This window comes from Bubalus kerabau, chromosome 4, assembly GCF_029407905.1.
Source record: "Bubalus kerabau isolate K-KA32 ecotype Philippines breed swamp buffalo chromosome 4, PCC_UOA_SB_1v2, whole genome shotgun sequence".
NCBI lineage: Eukaryota > Metazoa > Chordata > Mammalia > Artiodactyla > Bovidae > Bubalus > Bubalus kerabau.
The window spans coordinates 40,129,149-40,148,977 of record NC_073627.1 but is presented as its reverse complement, the minus strand read 5'-3'; the positions used below and the strand labels follow the sequence as shown (position 1 = coordinate 40,148,977).

Below are 19,829 nucleotides of genomic sequence, written 5' to 3'. Positions count from 1 at the left end.
ATAATGGTTCAGATCATATACGTAACACCTACTAATGATTTCTGCATATTAAGCTTTCTATTCCGGTGCCTTACCAAATTGTGTCATTTTATAGTAGTTCTTAGTTGATTTTCTTAGGTTTTCCATATATACAATAGTATCATCTACCAATAGCAGTATTTATTATTTCTCTTTTATTTCCCAATTATTTCTCTTTTATCTAACAATATTCTATGGGTCCCAGAATATAAATCCCATAAATTCAGAGACTTCTGTTACTTTGTTAACTGCTTTGTTACAAACAAGGACATGAAATAGTGCTTGGCATAGAGTATTTGCCCACTAAATATTTGAATTAAATGAACTGCATAGTCTAGCAACTCCAGTATAATGCTCAATAACAGTACTGACAATGGGCACCTGGTCTTGTTCTTAACTTCAGCGGGAATGTCTGACTCAAATGTATTATTTTCTCATATTGTTAGTATCTACCTATTCCTATTCTTTTGAGCATTTTTATCTGAAATGGTTTTTTAACTTTAGCAAATCCACCACTTTTGTAAAAACAGTAAAATTATTTTTCAAAAATTCTCCCCACATTTAAAAGGATTTAAATATTTTAATTCAACAAGTGAAACACAAAAACAGTAGCCAAAAAACCATGGAGATGATAATTTAAACAATAACAGAAAAATGCTTAATTTATACTATTTAAACTTCCTTCATCACTACTTAAACTTCATTCATTACGCTAGTATAATATCTCATTTCAGCATCTACAATTTTAACAAATGCTTGGAAAGTTTTTTGTTCAGAAGCAGATGCTGGTCTGACAGAAACACATTTAAAAATATTCTTTTTCTGGTCGTAGTTTCCAACACATCTATGAACTCGGCCTCTAATCAGTCTGGGAAGTTCACGATCCTGTTTTTCAAAAAATAAATATCGATAAAGTTAATTATTACTCCGTTTGAATTAAAATTTTTTTAAACTAATAATATGATCAACTAAATACGAATCACTACAAAGTGCTGTTACTTCCCTTATGTCATTTAGGGCCCCCCTGCTGACGAGACCATAATAGCTAGGCATAAATGGATGCCCTGTTACAGAAGAAAGACCTTCATTTGGGTAGGGCTTCTTACAAGCAAGTGAGCTGCTGCTTCTTAAACAACTGAATAATTCCCAATATATCAGCACATGAATACTCACTTCTATTAGACTGCCAGAGTTCCTCTTTCAGTAGATGGCAGACAAGCTAGTTCAGACCAACTTTCCCACTAAAACCAATTAGAATAGCTGGATGGAATAATTATTTTAAAATATCCTCCCAGACGTCAGAGAGATACCAATGGCAGTGAGGAACTGCAGAGACCCTAACTAGGGGGAGGATAGAAGTCCAGAATGGGCCTGATATCTGGGGATACCTTCCCCCTCTGAGGTAACTGCTGATCACAATCAAGGCAGTTTAAGAGTCTAATAAACTGAGCAGAGCTTCTATGGGTTTATAGGGCTAGGAGAAAAAATGGAGTCCAAGGTTCCCCAAAGAAAAGAGATTCTGGAACCATACCACCCCCACCCCAGGCTTAGGGTTGGGAGATTCAAAAGAGCTATGTCCTAACAGAACTCATAAGCCAGGAAAAGACAAGCCAGCTCCAAAACCTCTCAGTCAAACCACAGAGTATGAGAAGATTTGTGATACACATAATAGACAAAGAACTTGTACTCAGAACAGATTTTTCAAAAACTCCTACAAATCAATAGACAAATAATTTATTAGAAAAAAATTATAAAAGGCCTGAACAGACTTGTCAGAAGAATGTATCTCACGGCCAGTAAACAACAAAAGTGCTGAACCTCAATTAGTCACCAGGGAGTTGGAGAGAAATTAGACAGCACTAAACTGACCCACTGGAATGGCTAAATCAAAAAAGACTGACAGTACTAAATGTTGATAAGAATGAAGGAAAACTACAACTCTCCTATGCTGATTGAGTTCATAAACTCTTATAACCCTCTAGAAATTTCTTTGGCAACAACTCCATGTAGAACATACACATGCACTATTCAGCAATTTTATTTCTAGGTATATACACAATAGAAAGGCATGCACGTGCACACCAAGAATGTTGACAGAGTATTACTCATAATAATAAAAGAAACTGGAAACCACCAAAAGACATCCATGAACAGTAGAACAGAAAATCAAATTGTGCTATATTTGTATCACATAGAAACATAAATAAATGAACTTTAGCTACATGCAACAACACAGCTGAATCTTACAACATTTCACTGAGTGAAAGAGATCAGACATAAAATCAGACATATCATATGATACTATTTATAGAAAGTTCAAAAACAAGCAGAATTAACTTATGATATTAAAAGTCACAATAGTTGTTACTTTAATGCAGAAAACAGACGTAGTGAATGAGAACAGGCACAAGGAAACATAGGGTGAAAGCAATGTTCTATTTCTTAACTTTGGTTATGTTCACTTCTGTGGTAACTTCATAGAATTGTACAGCTTTTCTGTATATGATATGCTTTAATAAAAATCTTTTTAGACTAGAGAAAAATAATGAGCATCAAAGATATTCTAAAAATAACATTCAATTACTATTTCTTGTCATCTGCTATGTGTTAGATGCTATGCATTCATATATTCTATAACCTAATATCCAAAACAACCTTTCAAAGTGGGAATTAGTCTCAATTTACTGATTAGAAAACTGATGCACAGGAAGTGTAACCAATTCACTCAAGGTCATAAAGCTAGTGAATGGTGGGGTACAAACTGGAATCCAAGTGAGATTTCAGAATTAAGCTCAATTTCAGATCTAATACCAAACTCTTTTACAAAATATGTAAGTCGTATAAGGTTTCCATTCTCCTTTGTTACCAAGCCTCTTCCCTACATCCCAGCCCACTGTTTCTGCCTTCCCCCAGAACGACTACCCTTAACTCACCCTGTCACTTACTAACCGTACACCCTGGTAATTGTAAACTGTTTGCAGTTTCCTGAACAATCTAGGCTCTATCAGTGCTTCATGTCTTTACAGGAGCTGCTCCCTCAGTTTAGAATGCATTCCTCTCACTTCTTCCCCTACTTTCCAACACTTTGGCTTAATTTATTAGACCTTATATATCTAAGGTCAGATAGGTTACTACATTCTTCAAAAAGCTTTCACTGATCTCACCTATCCTCCCTATCTACTTCTATAGAACCATGCACATATCTCTGTCATACCACTTATTATGTAAGTGTAATATTTATGTATCTGTCTCTCTACCTAAGATTATAAACTCTGAGAGAAAGGGCCATTTACCACTTATATTCCACTTTGCACCCCTGCATCTAGCATAGCCCCTATAACATAGTAAGCTCTCCATATCAGTTGAGCAAATAAGCAATTTTAACATCAGAATTGAACCAAACAAAATGTCAAAAGCACTACTAGTTAACAGAATTTCTACTACAGTGAAATTATAGCCTGCATTTCTAAGTTTTGTTGGCATAGGCTTTGCAAAGAATACTTAAAACAAATACTCACTATTTCATAAAATACACATGGCAGAGTATGTTTCCCATCTCTCATAAGAAAAGTCTTTGAACAGTATGGGCCAGGTCTAACAGCTGAGTCGAGAACAGCTAAGCAACATTGAAATAGAGGGGGAAAAAATTAGTGCTGGTGAAACACAAATAAAATTTAACAAAGAGAAGTTGATATTTAACTATTCCCATACCAATCTCTCATAGTTTTATTTATACAATAATAAGAAAACATTTTAAAAGGGAAAGATATTCTGAAACCGTTTTATTCTAAGGAAAACAAAATTTCTGACTCTCTCCAACTCGGGAACTGACTATATAACAAAAATATAACTGACAGTAATTGGCCATCTGAAATTTTCTCCTTTGTTGTTTCTGTGTGTTTTCATATTTCTAGTTTTTTGGCCACGCTGTGTAGCATGCGGGATCCTAGTTTCTTGACCAGGGATCAAACCTGTGCCCATACAGCAGAAGAACGGTGTCTTAACCACTGGACCACCAGGAAATCCCTGAAGTTTTGTGAATGTGTTTGATGCAGTGGTTAAATCCTCAGACTAACCTACTACATACTACTTAACACACGTAACAGTGTGGGTGTTAGTTGCTCAGTCATGTCCAACTCTTTGAGACCCCACAGACTGTAGCCTGCCAGGCTCCTCTGTCCATAGAATTCTCCAGGCAAGAATACTGGAGTGGATTGCCATTTCCTTCTCCAGGGGATATTTCCAATCCAAGGATTGAACCCAGGTCTCCTGCACTGCAGGCAGATTCTTTACTGTCTGAGTCACCAGGGAAGTCCACATATTAAATACACACATATAATACATAAACATCATGATTTAATGAAGAAAAAACACTGAATTAGAACCAGAAGTCATGCAATTGAGTCTCAGTTCTTCAACTTACTAAACTGAAAAAACTTAAACCTCTTTCAAATTTGTTTCATTTATAAAATTCAAATGATAATTCAAGCTTAATCTTAAGAGTGAGTGAGTGAAGTCGCCCAGTCATGTCCAACTCTTTGCAACCCCATGGACTGTAGCCCACCAGGCTCCTCCATCCTTGGGATTCTCCAGGCAAGAGTACTGGAGTGGGTTGCCATTTCCTAGTCACTATCAACTGAGACCACTATTCATTCCTTTAATAGCCATCTATTGGGTACTGATAGTAAACACTTGTTGTTTTGAGGTCAATCTCCACTCCCCTAATAATACCCAGATTTTCCTTTAGGAAATTTCCCCTATGCCATTCTTAGCTGTATGATTTGGATTAGATGTGTCCCCACCTCCAGACCCAGGAGTGACCTGAAACTAATGTAAGCCAGTCTGTGTATCCCCTTCCCCAGCTACAGAGTTCAGAGTGACAGTGAGAGTCTTGCTGCCCAGTCAGAAACATTGATATGCAAAGGGTCATTTGCTAGTTTCTGGAAAAGAGCAACCAGAAGAAACTATCAAAGAATGTGACGATGTGGTGTAAGGAAGAATGTATGGTATAGAGAACTTTGATAATCCTCTTAATATCATAAGAGAAGAGTCAGAAGCTGCTGGAAAGACCATAACTGGAGCCTCAGAATGAAGCTAACACTGTGACAGGGCAGAAAGATGGTTAAATCTCAAAAACATAATGCCAGATGAAAATGTAAACTCTACAGTTTAAAACACACAAAAACAGTAAATAAATACATACAAATTTATGAAATCAGATGCACAGAGCAAAATTATAAAAGCATGGAAAGGAAAGATACCATAGTGACTGTATCTAGAGAAGAATAAAAACAGATGGGGTGTTCAAACATATCTATAAGATAAGATATGTGGATATTTATTATAGTCTCTGTACTTTTCTGTATGCTTAAAATATTTCATAATTTAAATTAAATTGAATATTTTATTTAAACTATGGAAAAAAATGTTTTGAATCTCTACTTGTTGTTTATCTCTTTATTCTAAGTAAAATTAAATTCCAGAAACATTCTATAAAACTCTCCTCCCTTTTGAATATTAATTCAGAAAACTGTAGGGATAAGTTAATTGTTGGGTGTTTACTCATATCAATCAAGGATTCTTCACAAATGTTCTTTTAGGATATGTAATTTATAATTTAACTTACACAGAAATTGCTACTGGATTTAGGGTAATATAGTAGAAAAAATACTTTGAGAATAAGGAGACTTGGTCCCTAGATTTATTTTTGCTGCTAACTTAGTGATTTTTAGTCAAGTCTATTTTAATTATTTGCCTCATTTCCTCACCTACTTCAAGGGTTGAGCTAGATTACTTGTAAGAATCTTTCCAGTTTTAACATTACAAATTAGAATAATACTAGCATGAATAACCAAGTTCATCTTAAGTCACACAAATCAATGAAGACACTGGAACTGAAGAAAATCCTAAAAAACCATCATCTCCTTTTGTAAAGTTTTATTTTTCTTTAAGAACCCCTAGGTATTCCTAGTAATCATTCAAAATGATTGTCCAAATGATTATAACTGAAGTATTTTTGAAGTAGTACACCTACCTAATATTTCAAAAAGAAGTACAGTTTTCTGTACATGTTCACGCCAGTACTTCATGCTTTCAATAACTGCAGATATAATTCTTAAAGAATTATCTTTTTCCCTAAGCTTTAACTGATATGATGAGGCTTCCTTCTGAAAAAAACACAGCAGTAGAAAAACCTGTAATTTTTTTCATCATATTCATTCACTTTCTATGTAAAGATTCTAGGTCCATATAACAGGCAAAAGTGCAAAATATGTTAATATACTACGTAAAATATGTAAAAAAGAACTATTGAAAATTTTAGTACAGTTACTCTTCTAAATTAAAAGCATCATTAGTACTTTATAAAGGAGAAGAAACTAGAATACATTTGGAGATAATTAAGATTTTTTCTTTTTATCTCTTATTTTACATGAGCATTCATTTACTCATTCATTTGTTGATTCTTTAAATATTTTTAAAGTATCTTGTGCCAATTCTGTGACAAACACAGGTAAGTCAAATACAATTTCTCTCCCTAACGTGCTCACACTGAGGGAATCCAGACACGTTTATTCATTCATTCCAAAAGCAATTATTGGCACCTACCATGTGCCAGACATAGCTAATGAGGAAACAATACTGAAGATAGACAACCTATCTACCTTCACAGATTTTACAGTCTAATAGGGGATTCAGAAGATTAATAAATATATAATAGAATGTCAGAAATTGATATATTCTGTGCATTTTAAAAAAACAGAATAAAAGGATAACAAGACACAGGGATTATTATTTTAAATAGGCTGTTGACTGAGGAATAAGGGAATAGTGAGTGTAAAGGCCTTGAGATAGGAATGTTTTGGCATTTAAAAAATCAACTAAGAGCAGGATGGCCAAGATTGTGGAGTAGGAAGACCCTGAGCTCACATCCTCTCATGGGCACAACAAAATTACATTTATTTATAGAGCAGCCATTCACAACCTTTAAGAAAATATACTGGATAAAAACATCATCTACTCCAGTAGAACTGGCTATTTGTGCTAATCCAGTAATGTATGACATGAGAGTGATTTCAAATGCTCTTATCTCTGTAACTTGCTAAATACTTATCTCACATTTTTTAATTGAAATACAAAAATGCAAGTAATATTGAAAAGTTTACCTTGAGGGTGTTTACTTCTTGAAAACCATCCAACATTTTTTTCTTAAACTGAGTTTGTTGAAAATTGGGCTTAAATGCCTGCAGTGTGGTGTTTTTGTCTAGACTTCTCATTGTGGAGCCAGGTATTTCTGATGACTTTGTCTGTCTGAGTGCTTCACTTTCTCTTTGGTTAGGTAAGTTAGTAGATTCAGATACTCTTAATTGTTTCTGCTGTTGAGCTCCCAAATTAATTGGACCTGAATTTATTCCATTATTTGTCATTAGATTTCTTCTTTTGCACTGAGGCTTAAAATCATTTTTATCCCAAGTTTTTAAACTGGGATTTTTGTTGCCATCTCTGTAGCTGTAATAGTATTTTTAAAAATTGGTATCAGTTTTGTTTCTATATACTTTTTCTTAACTAAAAGAAAATTATTAATTATTTAATTTGCACTATAAATATATGGTAATTTGTACTACTTTGTAACTACTTTGCAACTACTGACCAGTTAGATATTCTAAACACATCATCATAGCATCCCTAAAATATATTAAGCCTCTCTTTTCAGGTGAGGAAACAGAATCTTAAGGAGGAAGTAACTTGCCAAAGTCACATAGCAAGTTACTGACAATCCAAAACCCAGAGAACCCAACTCAAAGTCAAGAGCCAAAGAATTTATTTTTAAACTATACAAGAATATATAAGTAGAAAGATTTTTTTTCAGTGCAGTAAGATTTTGAGTATGTTTGCTTCCTTTTTTGTACATTTATTTTTAAATTTTCTACAAAATAAATTTTTCAAAAGTTAAACTATTTGCTTGTCAGTGATTTTAAATCACAAAGAAAATAGATATAGGCAGGGTGGATAGCTGTCTGATTAGAAATTTTGTACTTTTACTTAATAGCTTGAAAGTCTTACTTATGAATTTATTTCAGCATTTTACTAGCTACATTAACTTAAGTGAGTTGTACCTGCCAATCAGAACGTGATGCTAATGAGGCTAAAATTAAAAGTATAATTTCAGAGCAGGCTAGGTAAAAGTTCCACAGGGAAAAAACTAACCTAAGTCACAAATATTTATTTCTGAATAATTTTCCTAAAAATACCACAAGTACTACAAGAGGGCAAACAATGCAACCCAACCTTGTTCAGGAAAATAATCCAAAACGATTTCAGTAGTTACCACTTAACCAAGAATACTAAAGTCCAATCTAAAAAACAATCCATGTCCTTTTTCTATCTATTCATTTTTTCACATTATTTAGACATTAAACTTGGATACCTTTGACAAGGGCCCTCACCATCTTAACAGATGCTTATGCATTTCATGCTCCATCTTTCTTTCTTAATTTCATCCTATTTACCTTGATGCTGACTATCTTACTAGGGTAAGATTGAGCATTCTATTTGGTTCTCAATTTCTAAATATATCCAACATTTAGATACAGTTCTTCTTGACTCTTTACCTATTGTCAATTAGACATTAATGACAAAATCATAAATTCATGGTGATAAATATTTAAAGAAATTTCATTATAACATGAAGTATTCTTTGGAAATATAATCAATGCCAAATTTGCCTATTTTTAAAGTTTTATATGGCATGTTCTCTTCTGTCATAAAACACAGCTAGTATCACTATAGTTAGTTATTAAGTATAGAAATTTCCTAAATGTCAATTCTGTTTAAGAAAGGAAGAAAAGATAGAGGAGGAGAGAAGGGAGTAAAGGAGGAGATGGGACGGAGAAGAAGAATTAGAATAAGAAAAATCTTAAGTAGACTCACCTCCAATCACTCTTGCTGCTCCCAGCATTTGATTGAATAGGTTTAGATAGAGAATCTTGACTTCTCAGGGGATTAGAAACTGAATGTGGTATTTGCCTTTCAAGGAAATATATCTTATTAACTATTAATAATTTGCTCCCCAATTAAGAAATATAAAATATACACAGAAGACTAACATCAATCAGTAACAGACACATGCATTTATTGGTACACATTTTTTTCACATACCCTGTGTTCACTGTTTTTGTTAAAGGAGGCAACTCCAGATTCACAGCTTCCCAGGCCCAATCTCAAAAGATATAAGTAACACAGGTAAGGGTAAGTTAGGTAGTGTTTGGGGGAAATAATTCTTTCATATTTAATTAGTATGTGGGGGAGGCAACCGAAAGCCTGAAGGAGAAAAAAACTGGAATATGTGGACATGTTCTTTAAAAGTACTTTGTTGTGGAATTAGTCACAGTGTGTCTTACTAATTTTTTTAGATATCTCCCTTTCCCACTGTATTCCAAGCAAGGAATTTAATCTGTGTATCTTCCACAGTCAATCCTAGTCAAGTATCTTACACTTTGTAACATAAATTTCAGTGTAATCAGTGTTTCTTAATCCCAACAGCAAGAAATACATCAAAACCCAGAAAATATACACACATAGCATGTGTGCGTGTGTGTGTTTGAGAGAGAATATAGCAATTTTACCATCTATTCTTTTTCTTACTATGTATATACACTGACATTTTCCATTTTACTCTACTCCATTCTATTTATTTTTTTAAAAGATTGGTTATTTCCTAAACTACTAATGGATCAAGAAGAAAAGTTGAAAAACATTGATCTAGTCCTCTCTCTTACCCATGATAAGATATTTTGTTGTATCTCTGACAGATAGTAATCCTGGTCAGAGCTTGAAAAGTTCAGTACTTCAGGATTATGTGTATTTGCCTACAGAGCAACTCAAATGGTTATTTTTCAAGATCATCTGTCATTCATGCTACTTATAAAATATTTTAAATAGAGGAGAATTTTTTTAAATAGCAGCAGATTACCAGATAAATGCCCACTTTCACATAGTCACAAGAATTTTTTAACCTTGTATCTATAAAAATGAGAATAATATGAAATTCATACTTTCAATTCCTCAAATGTGGAAGAAAACAAAATAACTATAGATTTAAAATTAGACTAAGGTCTATTGTTGCACACTGGATGAAATTAATAAGTACTGATATATATATATAAAAGCATTTTTAAATTCTAGTTGCAGAAAATCCTGTTAAAGCATTTTAAATGTGCTGCTGCAAAATGTAAATGTATATAACCAGCAGGTACCAAGTATATTTCAGAATATCTGACTGTCCATGTCTTCTTCCAAACAGAAGTAAAAAGTAAGTAAACATTAAGATCTCCCAGGACAAACCACCACAGCTAATTATTTCAGAGATGAGAGGCCTAACCATAAGGTTAAATTAAAGAATGAAACTAGAACACTCTAACACCATACACAAAAATAAACTCAAAATGGATTAAAGATCTAAATGTAAGACCAGAAACTATAAAACTCCTAGAGGAAAACATAGGCAAAACACTCTCTGACATAAATCACAGCAAGATCCTCTATGATCCACCTCCCAGAGTAATGGAAATAAAAGCAAAAATAAATAAATGGGATCTGCTGCTGCTAAGTCGCTTCAGTCATGTCCGACTCTGTGCGACCCCAGAGATGACAGCCCACCAGGCTCCCCTGTCCCTGGGATTCTCCAGGCAAGAACACTGGAGTGGGTTGCCATTTCCTTCTCCAATGCATGAAAGTGGAAAGTGAAAGTGAAGTTGTGTCCGACTCTTAGCGACCCCATGGACTGCAGCCTACCAGGCTCCTCCGTCCATGGGATTTGCCAGGCAAGAGAACTGGAGTGGGGTGCCATTGCCTTCTCCAAAATAGGATCTAATTAAACTTAAAAGCTTTTGCACAATGAACTAGAAGCAAGGTGAAAAGACAGCCTTCAGAATGGGAGAAAACAATAGCAAATGAAGCAACTGACAAAGAATTAATCTCAAAAATATACAAGCAGCTCCTGCAGCTCAATTACAGAAAAAATAAACGACCCAATCAAAAAATGGGCCAAAGAACTAAACAGACATTTCTCCAAAGAAGACATACAGATGGCTAACAAACACATGAAAAAATGCTCAACATCACTCATTATCGGAGAAATGCAAATCATAACCACAATGAGGTACCATCTCATGCTGGTCAGAATGGCTGCTATCAAAAAGTCTACAAACAATAAATGCTGGAGAGGGTGTGGAGAAAAGGGAACCCTCTTACACTGTTGGTAGGAATGCAAACTGGTACAGCCACTATGGAGAACAGTGTGGAGATTCCTTAAAAAACTGGAAACAGAACTGCCATACGACCCAGCAATCCCACTGCTGGTCATACACACCGAGGAAACCAGAAATGAAAGAGACACGTGTAGCTCAATGTTCATTGCAGCACTGTTTACAACAGCCAGGACATGGAAGCAACCTAGATGTCCATTGGCAGATGAATGGATAAGAAAGCTGTGGTACATATACACAATGGAATATTATTTGGCTATCAAAAAGAATGCATTTGAACCAGTTCTAATAAGGTGGATGAAACTGGAGCCTATTATACAGAGTGAAGTCAGAAAGAAAAACACCAACACAGTATATTAACACATATATATGGAATCTAGAAAGATGGTAACAATGACCCTATATGCGAGACAGCTAAAGAGACACAGATGTAAATAACAGACTTTTGGACTATGTGGGAGAAGGTGGGGGTGGGATGATTTGAGAGAATAGCATTGAAACATGTATATTACCATATGTGAAATAGATCACCAGTCCAGGTTTGATGCATGACACAGGGTGCTCAGGGCTGGTGCACTGGATGACCCTGAGGGATGGGATGGGCAGGGAGGTGGGAGGGGGGGTTCAGGATGGGGAACACATGTACACCTGTGGCTGATTCATGTCAATGTATGGCAAAAACCACTACAATATTGTAAAGTAATTAGCCTCCAATTAAAATTAGTTAATTTAAAAAAAATTATTTCAGTGACCTTTTAAAAACATGAGTTGAAGCAAGGCTCTCAGTCTCTAGAATTTGAATCAAGAGAAACAGAGGGCAGCCAACTATGGGCTCTGAGAACTAGAACTAAAAGGCTATGTTAATACCCAGCAAAGGCAACTTAGTTCACATACCAGTGGACGCTAAAAGGAAGCCAGTTGGATGAAACAGTGAAAAGTCAACAAATGAAACAAAGCAAAAATTACATAAGAGAAAAAAAGACTAGGGTCAAGCACAAGAAGTTCCTTGGCTTCTACCTTCTTAAGTTCTATTTTCTTCCATTTTTCCTGTGTTCCCATTCATATCCTTATTCCTGAAGCAACCTGAGTTTCTCCATTCTTTACCACCAAATGTTTAAGTCATAATATCTGTATGTGTTTTGTAATAGGAAAAAAAACTCTTTCCAATATAAGTTACTACTTCACTAGAACAAAGGCTGCAGATTTAAGATACCCCATTTAAATGCTAAGTCACCCTTGTAAACAAGGAAACTCTAACTGTTGTGCTGGAATGCTCAGAAAGAGCCAAGTAATCCCTATAACTGGATAGTGGAAAGAAGAAAAAAATACACTTTCTTTCTGTTTCCATTATAATACAGTAGAAATTGCCATTTTCTATAATCCTCTTTCTTATTTACTGAGAATTTTCACTTTATTTTCTTACCTGATGGTAGAGGAGGGAAATCATAATTGTCAGAAGCATTACTGATACCTGGATCATTTTTACATGGATTGGATGTTAATGGCTGTCTATTCCTCTTTTTCTGATTGAACAATGGTACAGGCAAACAGCCTAAATCGAAAGTACCAAAAAATTAGTACACAATAGGCAAACAATCAGACCTAGTTATAGAATAATTATTAGTATATAATAATATACTATTTGAATTTGTCTATTTCTATATGTTACTTTTATATTTATTACAGATATATTTATATAGATTTGGATTTCTTTTTATACTCTTTTAAAGATCCAAAATAGCCTTATCTGTCTCTCTAAAAAATCCTTTCTTGTTCTATGTTACCATCACCTTAATTCCTCTTATTTGGCAGTAATTCGCATCTCCTTCCTCATCCCCGAACCCTTTCCAAACCCACTTTTTGCTTTGTTTACTTCTCTCCTGTGCTTGCTTATCACCATATCAACTGGAAGGAACCCGTTGAGTACAATACAGGTAAAGGAGAACCAAAATTTGACCTATGCTTTCCAAAATCCTAATCACTCTCTGACTATAGTAGCAGACCCTTTAAGGCCATTGTTCTTTCACTTTAGTTTGACTAAGATTTATCTGTAATTATGCTTAGCATGCCAGTTCCTAGACCCCACTCTCATAAATTTTATTTCAGTAGATTTGCTTTGGAAGTCAAAACTCTACAATTTCACCAAGAACTCCAGGGGTCTGTAATATATATTTTCTATGGATCATTCTTGAGAATGACTTAGAGTGATGGTAATATACACAATCTCCCTGGCACATAAATATTTCAAATAAGCACAAAACAAATCAATCACACGGGGTTTTAAAGAACAAATCCAAGAAAAAATCCAGAGCAAATCCAGAAAAGAGAAAATCCAAGAGCAAATCCAGAAACGCCTGATTTTACTTACACCTAAGCCAATAAGTGTTTTGTCTTAAGTTATTTCCTTCGCCCTAAAAAGAGGCTAGACTATATGTTAATTATTTTTAAAAGTTCCTTCCAAAGTGTTGTATCTATATGCTATACAAACTATATATATATACACAAAAACTTGTATCTATATAGACTATATATATATATATACACACACACTATGTATATATGCTACATACAAACTACAGAAATTTTAAAAATAAAAGTCAGTCAATACCTGCTGTACTTCGAGTTGAATTTTCATTTAGGTTTCTCTTCATTTCTTTCAATATCAAAGTCTCTAATTTTTATTCTCCAGCACTCCAACCTTACAAAATGAAGTTGTCTGACTAAACCTTCAAAGAAAGAAATTTATACTTCATATTGTATCAACAACAAAATTAAGTGCTCAGCCTAGTAATTACTGAAATTATGGTTTAAAGCTATGACTTCAAACCTGATAAACACTCTACAGAGTCTTTCCCTTTCCAGGTAAGAATTTAAAACATGACACATTTTTTCAAATTAGTTTTGAAGTTAAAACTAGGGTGGCTATAATCTTGTTTCCTAAACATATGTGAATTTTCACAGAGTCTATGTAATTTACTTCAGAATCAAGGACCCAATGTGAGAATAATTCTAAACGAGATGTACATAGAGGAAAGTGGACTACAATATTGGCAAACATGCTTACAAGGCCAGGGAGGAAACATACACAATTGAACTAGCCATGTGAGAATGTGTTGTCTCACTTTAAAACACCATGCAGATCATGTGCTTTAGTCATTAGTTTGAGATCTCTGAATTATACAATACCGAAGACTAAGGCTTCACTTAATATCCAGAATAATTGTAATGATAAGTCTCAACTCTGTTTCTGTAATTCCAAGTCAAACAAGATCTGTTTTTTCCTTTTACCACAGGATTTCTTTTGTAATTTTTTCCATGTAAGATCACTTCCGCTCACAAGGACCACCCCATGAGACAAAGAGACATGAATACTACTGAGTAATAATGCAAATCATACTGGGGTAAATAGCATCAATTATCACTTTTAGAAATAAAATTTGGGAAACATGAGGTTAGGCACTGCCTCGGCTTTGTTTCCACAGCTTAGCCTTGAACCTGGATATAGCAGGCCCTTTAGAGAATATTCCTGACGCCATTCTAGGAAACAAAATAGAAGTTAAGCGACCTTTTCTTACCCCAGAAATAAAAACGCAACACACCTGAAAACTAAAAGGGGCAGCAAGGGCTATTACGATTACTGAGACTTAGGCAAACAAAAGCGCCACATCCTCCCGTAGACCACCGGCCCCGGGGGCAGAAGACCCTGAGGGATTCTCTACCCCAGCTTACAACAGGACCCTAATTATATTAAGGCAGGTGGTGACATAGATGGGCAGAAAGTTTGCTCAATGCGCAAACACGCAAGTACACACCCGCCCCAAAAACCGCTGCCTCAGATCGAGGCCATCGGGCCTACTCGGGCGCCTCATGGAGAAGAACACAAAGCTCCAGTCAGGACTCATGTTCTCTTCCAACAATCTCTCCTGACTCTGGAGGGGGGGCTGTTTGGTAACTAGGGCCTTCTCTGCTTGGCCCTACTGCCAACACGACGCGTAACTTTAACCTTCAGGTTCCTGGCCTCCGTCAACCGTCGCCCAGCCTCCAGTCAACAACCAACAGCCTCCTTCCCGCCTCCAAAAAGCCTCGGAACTCGCTCTGTGCGCACGCGCACCTCGTCACGCCCCCTTCGGCGCAGGCGCAGAGGCTATCAGCTGGGTGCGCGGTAACGTGGCGTCATCACGTCGGTGGACAAGGAGGGAAAAACACGAGCAAGGAAACATGAACGCGCCCCTCCTTGCGTTCTCACACTGTGGGGTACACGGCATAGGGAAGGCTCTGCCTCTTTAGATTTTCACCCATAGACGGACAAGCCTTTTCTAGTTGCCTGTGGTGCTCAGCCAGTCTTCACCCCAGCTTCGTCTGGAAGTTGGGCCCAGGGCTGGTCACCCAACCCCGTTCTCACACCCCGAGGTCATTTTTTAAGTTCTAGACATAAGTTTGTGAGATGCTGGTGGCTCCCTGGAGTGTGCCTAGAATAGAATAACTCAAGGGCCATAGACCTCAAAGCCAGGTCAGAGGGGTCTTGCTTGGTCTGGCAGAGTTTCAGAGTAAGGTCAAGCAGATGGGACATTAGAATCGCCAGGAGGCTGTGAGAGCTGAGGCCTGGTTTGAAAACAGCCCGGCTCAGGAAGGCAGGGCCAGCGCTGCACAAGCTTGGGAAGCGAAACAGCACATGCCTTAGAGATCCAGGACCCCAGAGAACAAAGGGCAGGTGCAGCGACCCAGGCTCTGGCCCTCAGCTATTGGACTGCCCCTCTCTGGTCCTTTTATGTTGTCGGACAAGTTACCCCCTCTAAACCTACATTTCCTGCCTCAGTAAAATAGTAATGATAGTACTTACTTAATTGCCCTGAAGATATTAAAAGAGAAAATAAATGCACAGTTCTGGCACACAGTAAATGATCAGTAAACGTTAGCCCTTTTTAATAACAGTGGCTGCCATTTATTGAGTACTTACTGGAGACCAGGAATAATAATTCTACTTCTGTCTGGGTTCAAAGACCATGTTTTGCTGTTACCCTGTCTTCTGACCACTTGGATACTAAGGGAGATGAAGGGAAGGAGTGCAGAGGGGCCCAGAGATGAAGGGAAGGTTGTTAGTCAAGTCCTAAGAGTATGAGTGAAAGTCGCTCAGTCCTGTCCGACTCTTTGAGACCCCGTGGACTGTATATACAGTCCATGGAATTCTCTAGGCCAGAATACTGGAGTGGGTAGCCGTTCCCTTCTCCAGGGGATCTTCCCAACCCAGGGATCGAAACAGGGTCTCCCACGTTGCAGGTGGATTCTTTACCAATTGAGCTATCAGGAAAGCCTTCCAGACTGAGTGACTTTCACTTCACAAGAGTATAAGACCATGAGATATATTAGTAGTTTCTTTGAAGATTAGCTCAAAGAGAATATTAGGAGATAGGATTAGAGGTAGACTGAGACCAGATGATAAATATTCAACCTTATTGTGAGATAGTGACAGCTAAAAAGAGTCTCAGTTTGTATACTATCAGTTCTCTGAATTTCTCAAAAAGAACTAGACTAATAAAAATTTGTAGTTTTTGTAGGGTTCAGATATTTAGAGTGCTTTGGGAAACAGGGAGTTAAAAATCTTTCGGAAGTTAACTTGGTATAAGAGTACGAAAAGCCTCTGTTGCTCTAGTTCTAAGAAAATGCTCTCCTTTTTTTTCTAATAAAGCTTTCCACAGAAGACAAACTCTGTACACAATAAACAAGGTAAGCATAGGACAGAATTACTACAATTCGTTAACTCTCAAAAAAAGTTATTCATTTTGACATGTAAAGGAAACTTTATGAATGTTAGATGTGCTTCAGAGTGTTGATCTGTTAAAATTCCATAAAACAAGCCTCAAAATGCAAGTCATTTGTGCCAGCTACAAGTACATAGCTGAAGCAGCATTTCCAGAGAGACTGGGGCAAAGGACAGAACTAACCAGAAATTGGCAGAAGAGAAACAAAACATAATCGAGTGTTAATAATTTACCATAGTTACTGCTCTTGAAACCAAAGTAACTAAATAATACGATCGTCATCTGTTTGCATTTATGCTTGTTTTCTGCATCTCTGCACTGAAGTGTTCAGTGTACATGGATGTGGACAGAAAATCAAAAGCTACAGGGTTTTTTTTTTCTGAAATTAGAACAGTAATTTCAATGTGTGCATGTTAATTTTATTGTTATGCTTTCTCCGTCTCTGGATTATAATCTCTTAAAGGAAGAAAACAGGTATTGGTTTTTTAACTATTTTGAAGCATTCACATTTTCTATTTCCATCATGTGTTTTGTTTGTAAGCTTGTTTGTTTCCTGAGCACACTGTTGTGACTGTTTATGTGAATTTGGAAAGAGCAAAATTAGAATTTTGGGGAAAGCCAAAAATAACAGGGAACACCCTATTGTTCTGTGAAAAATGCTCGACTTGGATTCAGAAAACTTGGATCCAAGGCCTGGTTTCTCCTAGAAACTCGGCAACTTAACCAAATTAGTCTTTTTTTTCTCTTACCACTGCACTGGGGATGTCAATTGCTAACCCTTCCTATCACCTAAAGTGGATATGTGAATAAACTGAGAAAACAGATGGCAAAAACCTTTTAAATTAAACTACTCTGTAGTTGTGAGGAATCACTCTTGTGGTACTCCTTCTGAACGATCTCTGATTACTAGTACATAATGTTTTCAGTACTTGAACATATTTGACTTTCTGGGTGATTGAGCATGAAATCAAATCGGATATGGCTCAGACTCATTTCTCCAAAAGAATGTAATCATCTTAGTACAGTATTCTGCATAGTTTCCCCTAATAAGACCCCTTCATGAGTAACACATTCCAGTGGAGAGTCTCTGCTGCCAGTAAATTAGGCTGTGTCGGTATAAACTCGTATAATCTGGTTAGTATATAGAGCATGTCTCAAGACATTTTCAGGCATTACAATGTCTTGAAAATTACTAATAGTTGTTTGTCTTTTAGTATTTAGGCAAAAAGTGAGGAAGATGCCTAAGAAAGTTGACACAGAATTACTAATAACTTCATGAGAAACAAATTAAAGTGTGTTTCCAAAAAGAGTCTTGTTTCAAAGTAACTTAAGACCCAGTGATCTTTAATTTGGTTCTTGTGTCTCTAACCATGAGAAAGCTTTCTGAAAGAAAGGATAAAAAAAACCCAGTGTGATTTATAATCTCTAAAAAATTACATGAGTCAGCTTAATAATATGGTAGTTCAGTTCAGTTCAGTTCAGTCGCTCAGTCGTGTCCGACTCTTTGCGACCCCATGAACCGCAGTATGCCAGGCCTCCCTGTCCATCACCAATTCCCAGAATCCACCCAAACCCATGTCCATCAAGTCGGTGATGCCATCCAACCATCTCATCCTCTGTCGTCCCATTCTCCTCTTGCCGTCAATCTTTCCCAGCATCAGGGTCTTTTCAAATGAGTCAGCTCTTCGCATCAAATGGCCCAAGTATTGGAGTTTCAGCTTCAACATCAGTCCTTCCAATGAATACCCAGGACTGATCTCCTTTAGGATGGACTGGGTGGATCTCCTTACAGTCCAAGGGACTCTCAAGAGTCTTCTCCAACACCACAATTCAAAAGCATCAATTCTTCGGCACTCAGCTTTCTTTATAGTCCAACTCTCACATCCATACGTGACCACTGGAAAAACCATAGCCTTGACTAGACGGACCTTTGTTGACAAAGTAATGTCTCTGCTTTTTAATATGCTATCTAGGTTGGTTATAACTTTCCTTCTAAAGAGTAAGCGTCTTTTAATTTCATGGCTGCAATCACCATCTGCAGTGATTTTGGAGCCCAAAAAAATAAACTCTGACACTGTTTCCACTGTTTCCCCATCTACTTGCCATGAAGTGATGGGACTGGATGCCATGATCTTCATTTTCTGAATGTTGAGCTTTAAGCCAACTTTTTCACTCTCCTCTTTCACTCTCATCAAGAGGCTCTTTAGTTCCTCTTCACTTTCTGCCATAAGGGTGGTGTCATCTGCATATCTGAGGTTATTGATAATTTCTCCCAGCAATCTTGATTCCAGCTTGTGCTTCCTCCAGCCCAGCGTTTCTCATGATGTACTCTGCATATAAGTTAAATAAGCAGGGTGACAATATACAGCCTTGACGTACTCCTTTTCCTATTTGGAACCAGTCTGTTGTTCCATGTCCAGTTCTAACTGTTGTTTCCTAACCTGCATACAGGTTTCTCAAGAGGCAGATTAGGTGGTCTGGTATTCCCATCTCTTTCAGAATTTTCCACAGTTTATTGTGATCCACACAGTCAAAGGCTTTGGCATAGTCAATAAAATATGGTAGTAGGTTCAGTTTTTAATTCACTATTTAGAATTCTAGGTCCTTTGTCACAAGAAGTCCACATAGTTTATACTGCACACTGTGTATGGAGGTGCAGAGCCGGTGGTAACTTTGCCTAAAGTTATATGGTGGTAACAAGTTCCAGTCTGAGCACAGGCTGACCGAGGCTGGCATCTGTCCGCTCACTCCAGTGTTGCCAGTGAGCACTTGCCAAGTAGGCACTGTG

At 36.7% G+C, this 19,829-nt stretch overlaps 1 protein-coding gene across 3 annotated transcripts; it reads right to left on the bottom strand.

Annotated features, from left to right (window-relative positions):
- Positions 1–578: 578 nt before the first annotated feature.
- SPATA22 (spermatogenesis associated 22) lies at positions 579–15,433 on the bottom strand. Of its 3 annotated transcripts, none has more exons than XM_055576891.1 (9): positions 15,286–15,433; positions 13,891–14,008; positions 12,706–12,834; positions 9,175–9,235; positions 8,947–9,042; positions 7,182–7,524; positions 6,053–6,185; positions 3,537–3,634; positions 579–903 (listed from the first exon to the last, which is right to left on the bottom strand). In XM_055576891.1, the coding sequence occupies exons 2-9, from the start codon at positions 13,931–13,933 to the stop codon at positions 712–714; spliced, it is 1,095 nt and encodes a 364-aa protein (XP_055432866.1). In that variant the 5' UTR covers positions 13,934–14,008; positions 15,286–15,433; the 3' UTR covers positions 579–711. The 3 variants fall into 3 exon arrangements, with proteins under 3 accessions (XP_055432866.1, XP_055432868.1, XP_055432867.1); XM_055576893.1 differs by having other exon boundaries at positions 6,053–6,182; XM_055576892.1 differs by lacking the exon at positions 15,286–15,433 and adding an exon at positions 15,095–15,226.
- Between the last annotated feature and the right edge of the window lie 4,396 nt (positions 15,434–19,829).

Bases quoted from the DNA above. Each gene is read 5' to 3' on its own strand.
- SPATA22 (XM_055576891.1), bottom strand. From the start codon at position 13,933: ATGAAGAGAAACCTAAATGAAAATTCAACTCGAAGTACAGCAG. The intron at 12,835-13,890 runs GTATTGACTGAC...CTTTCGATTTAG, and splicing joins TTCAACTCGAAGTACAGCAG to GCTGTTTGCCTGTACCATTG. The intron at 6,186-7,181 runs GTAAACTTTTCA...TGTTTTTTTCAG, and splicing joins AAGAAGTAAACACCCTCAAG to AAGGAAGCCTCATCATATCA.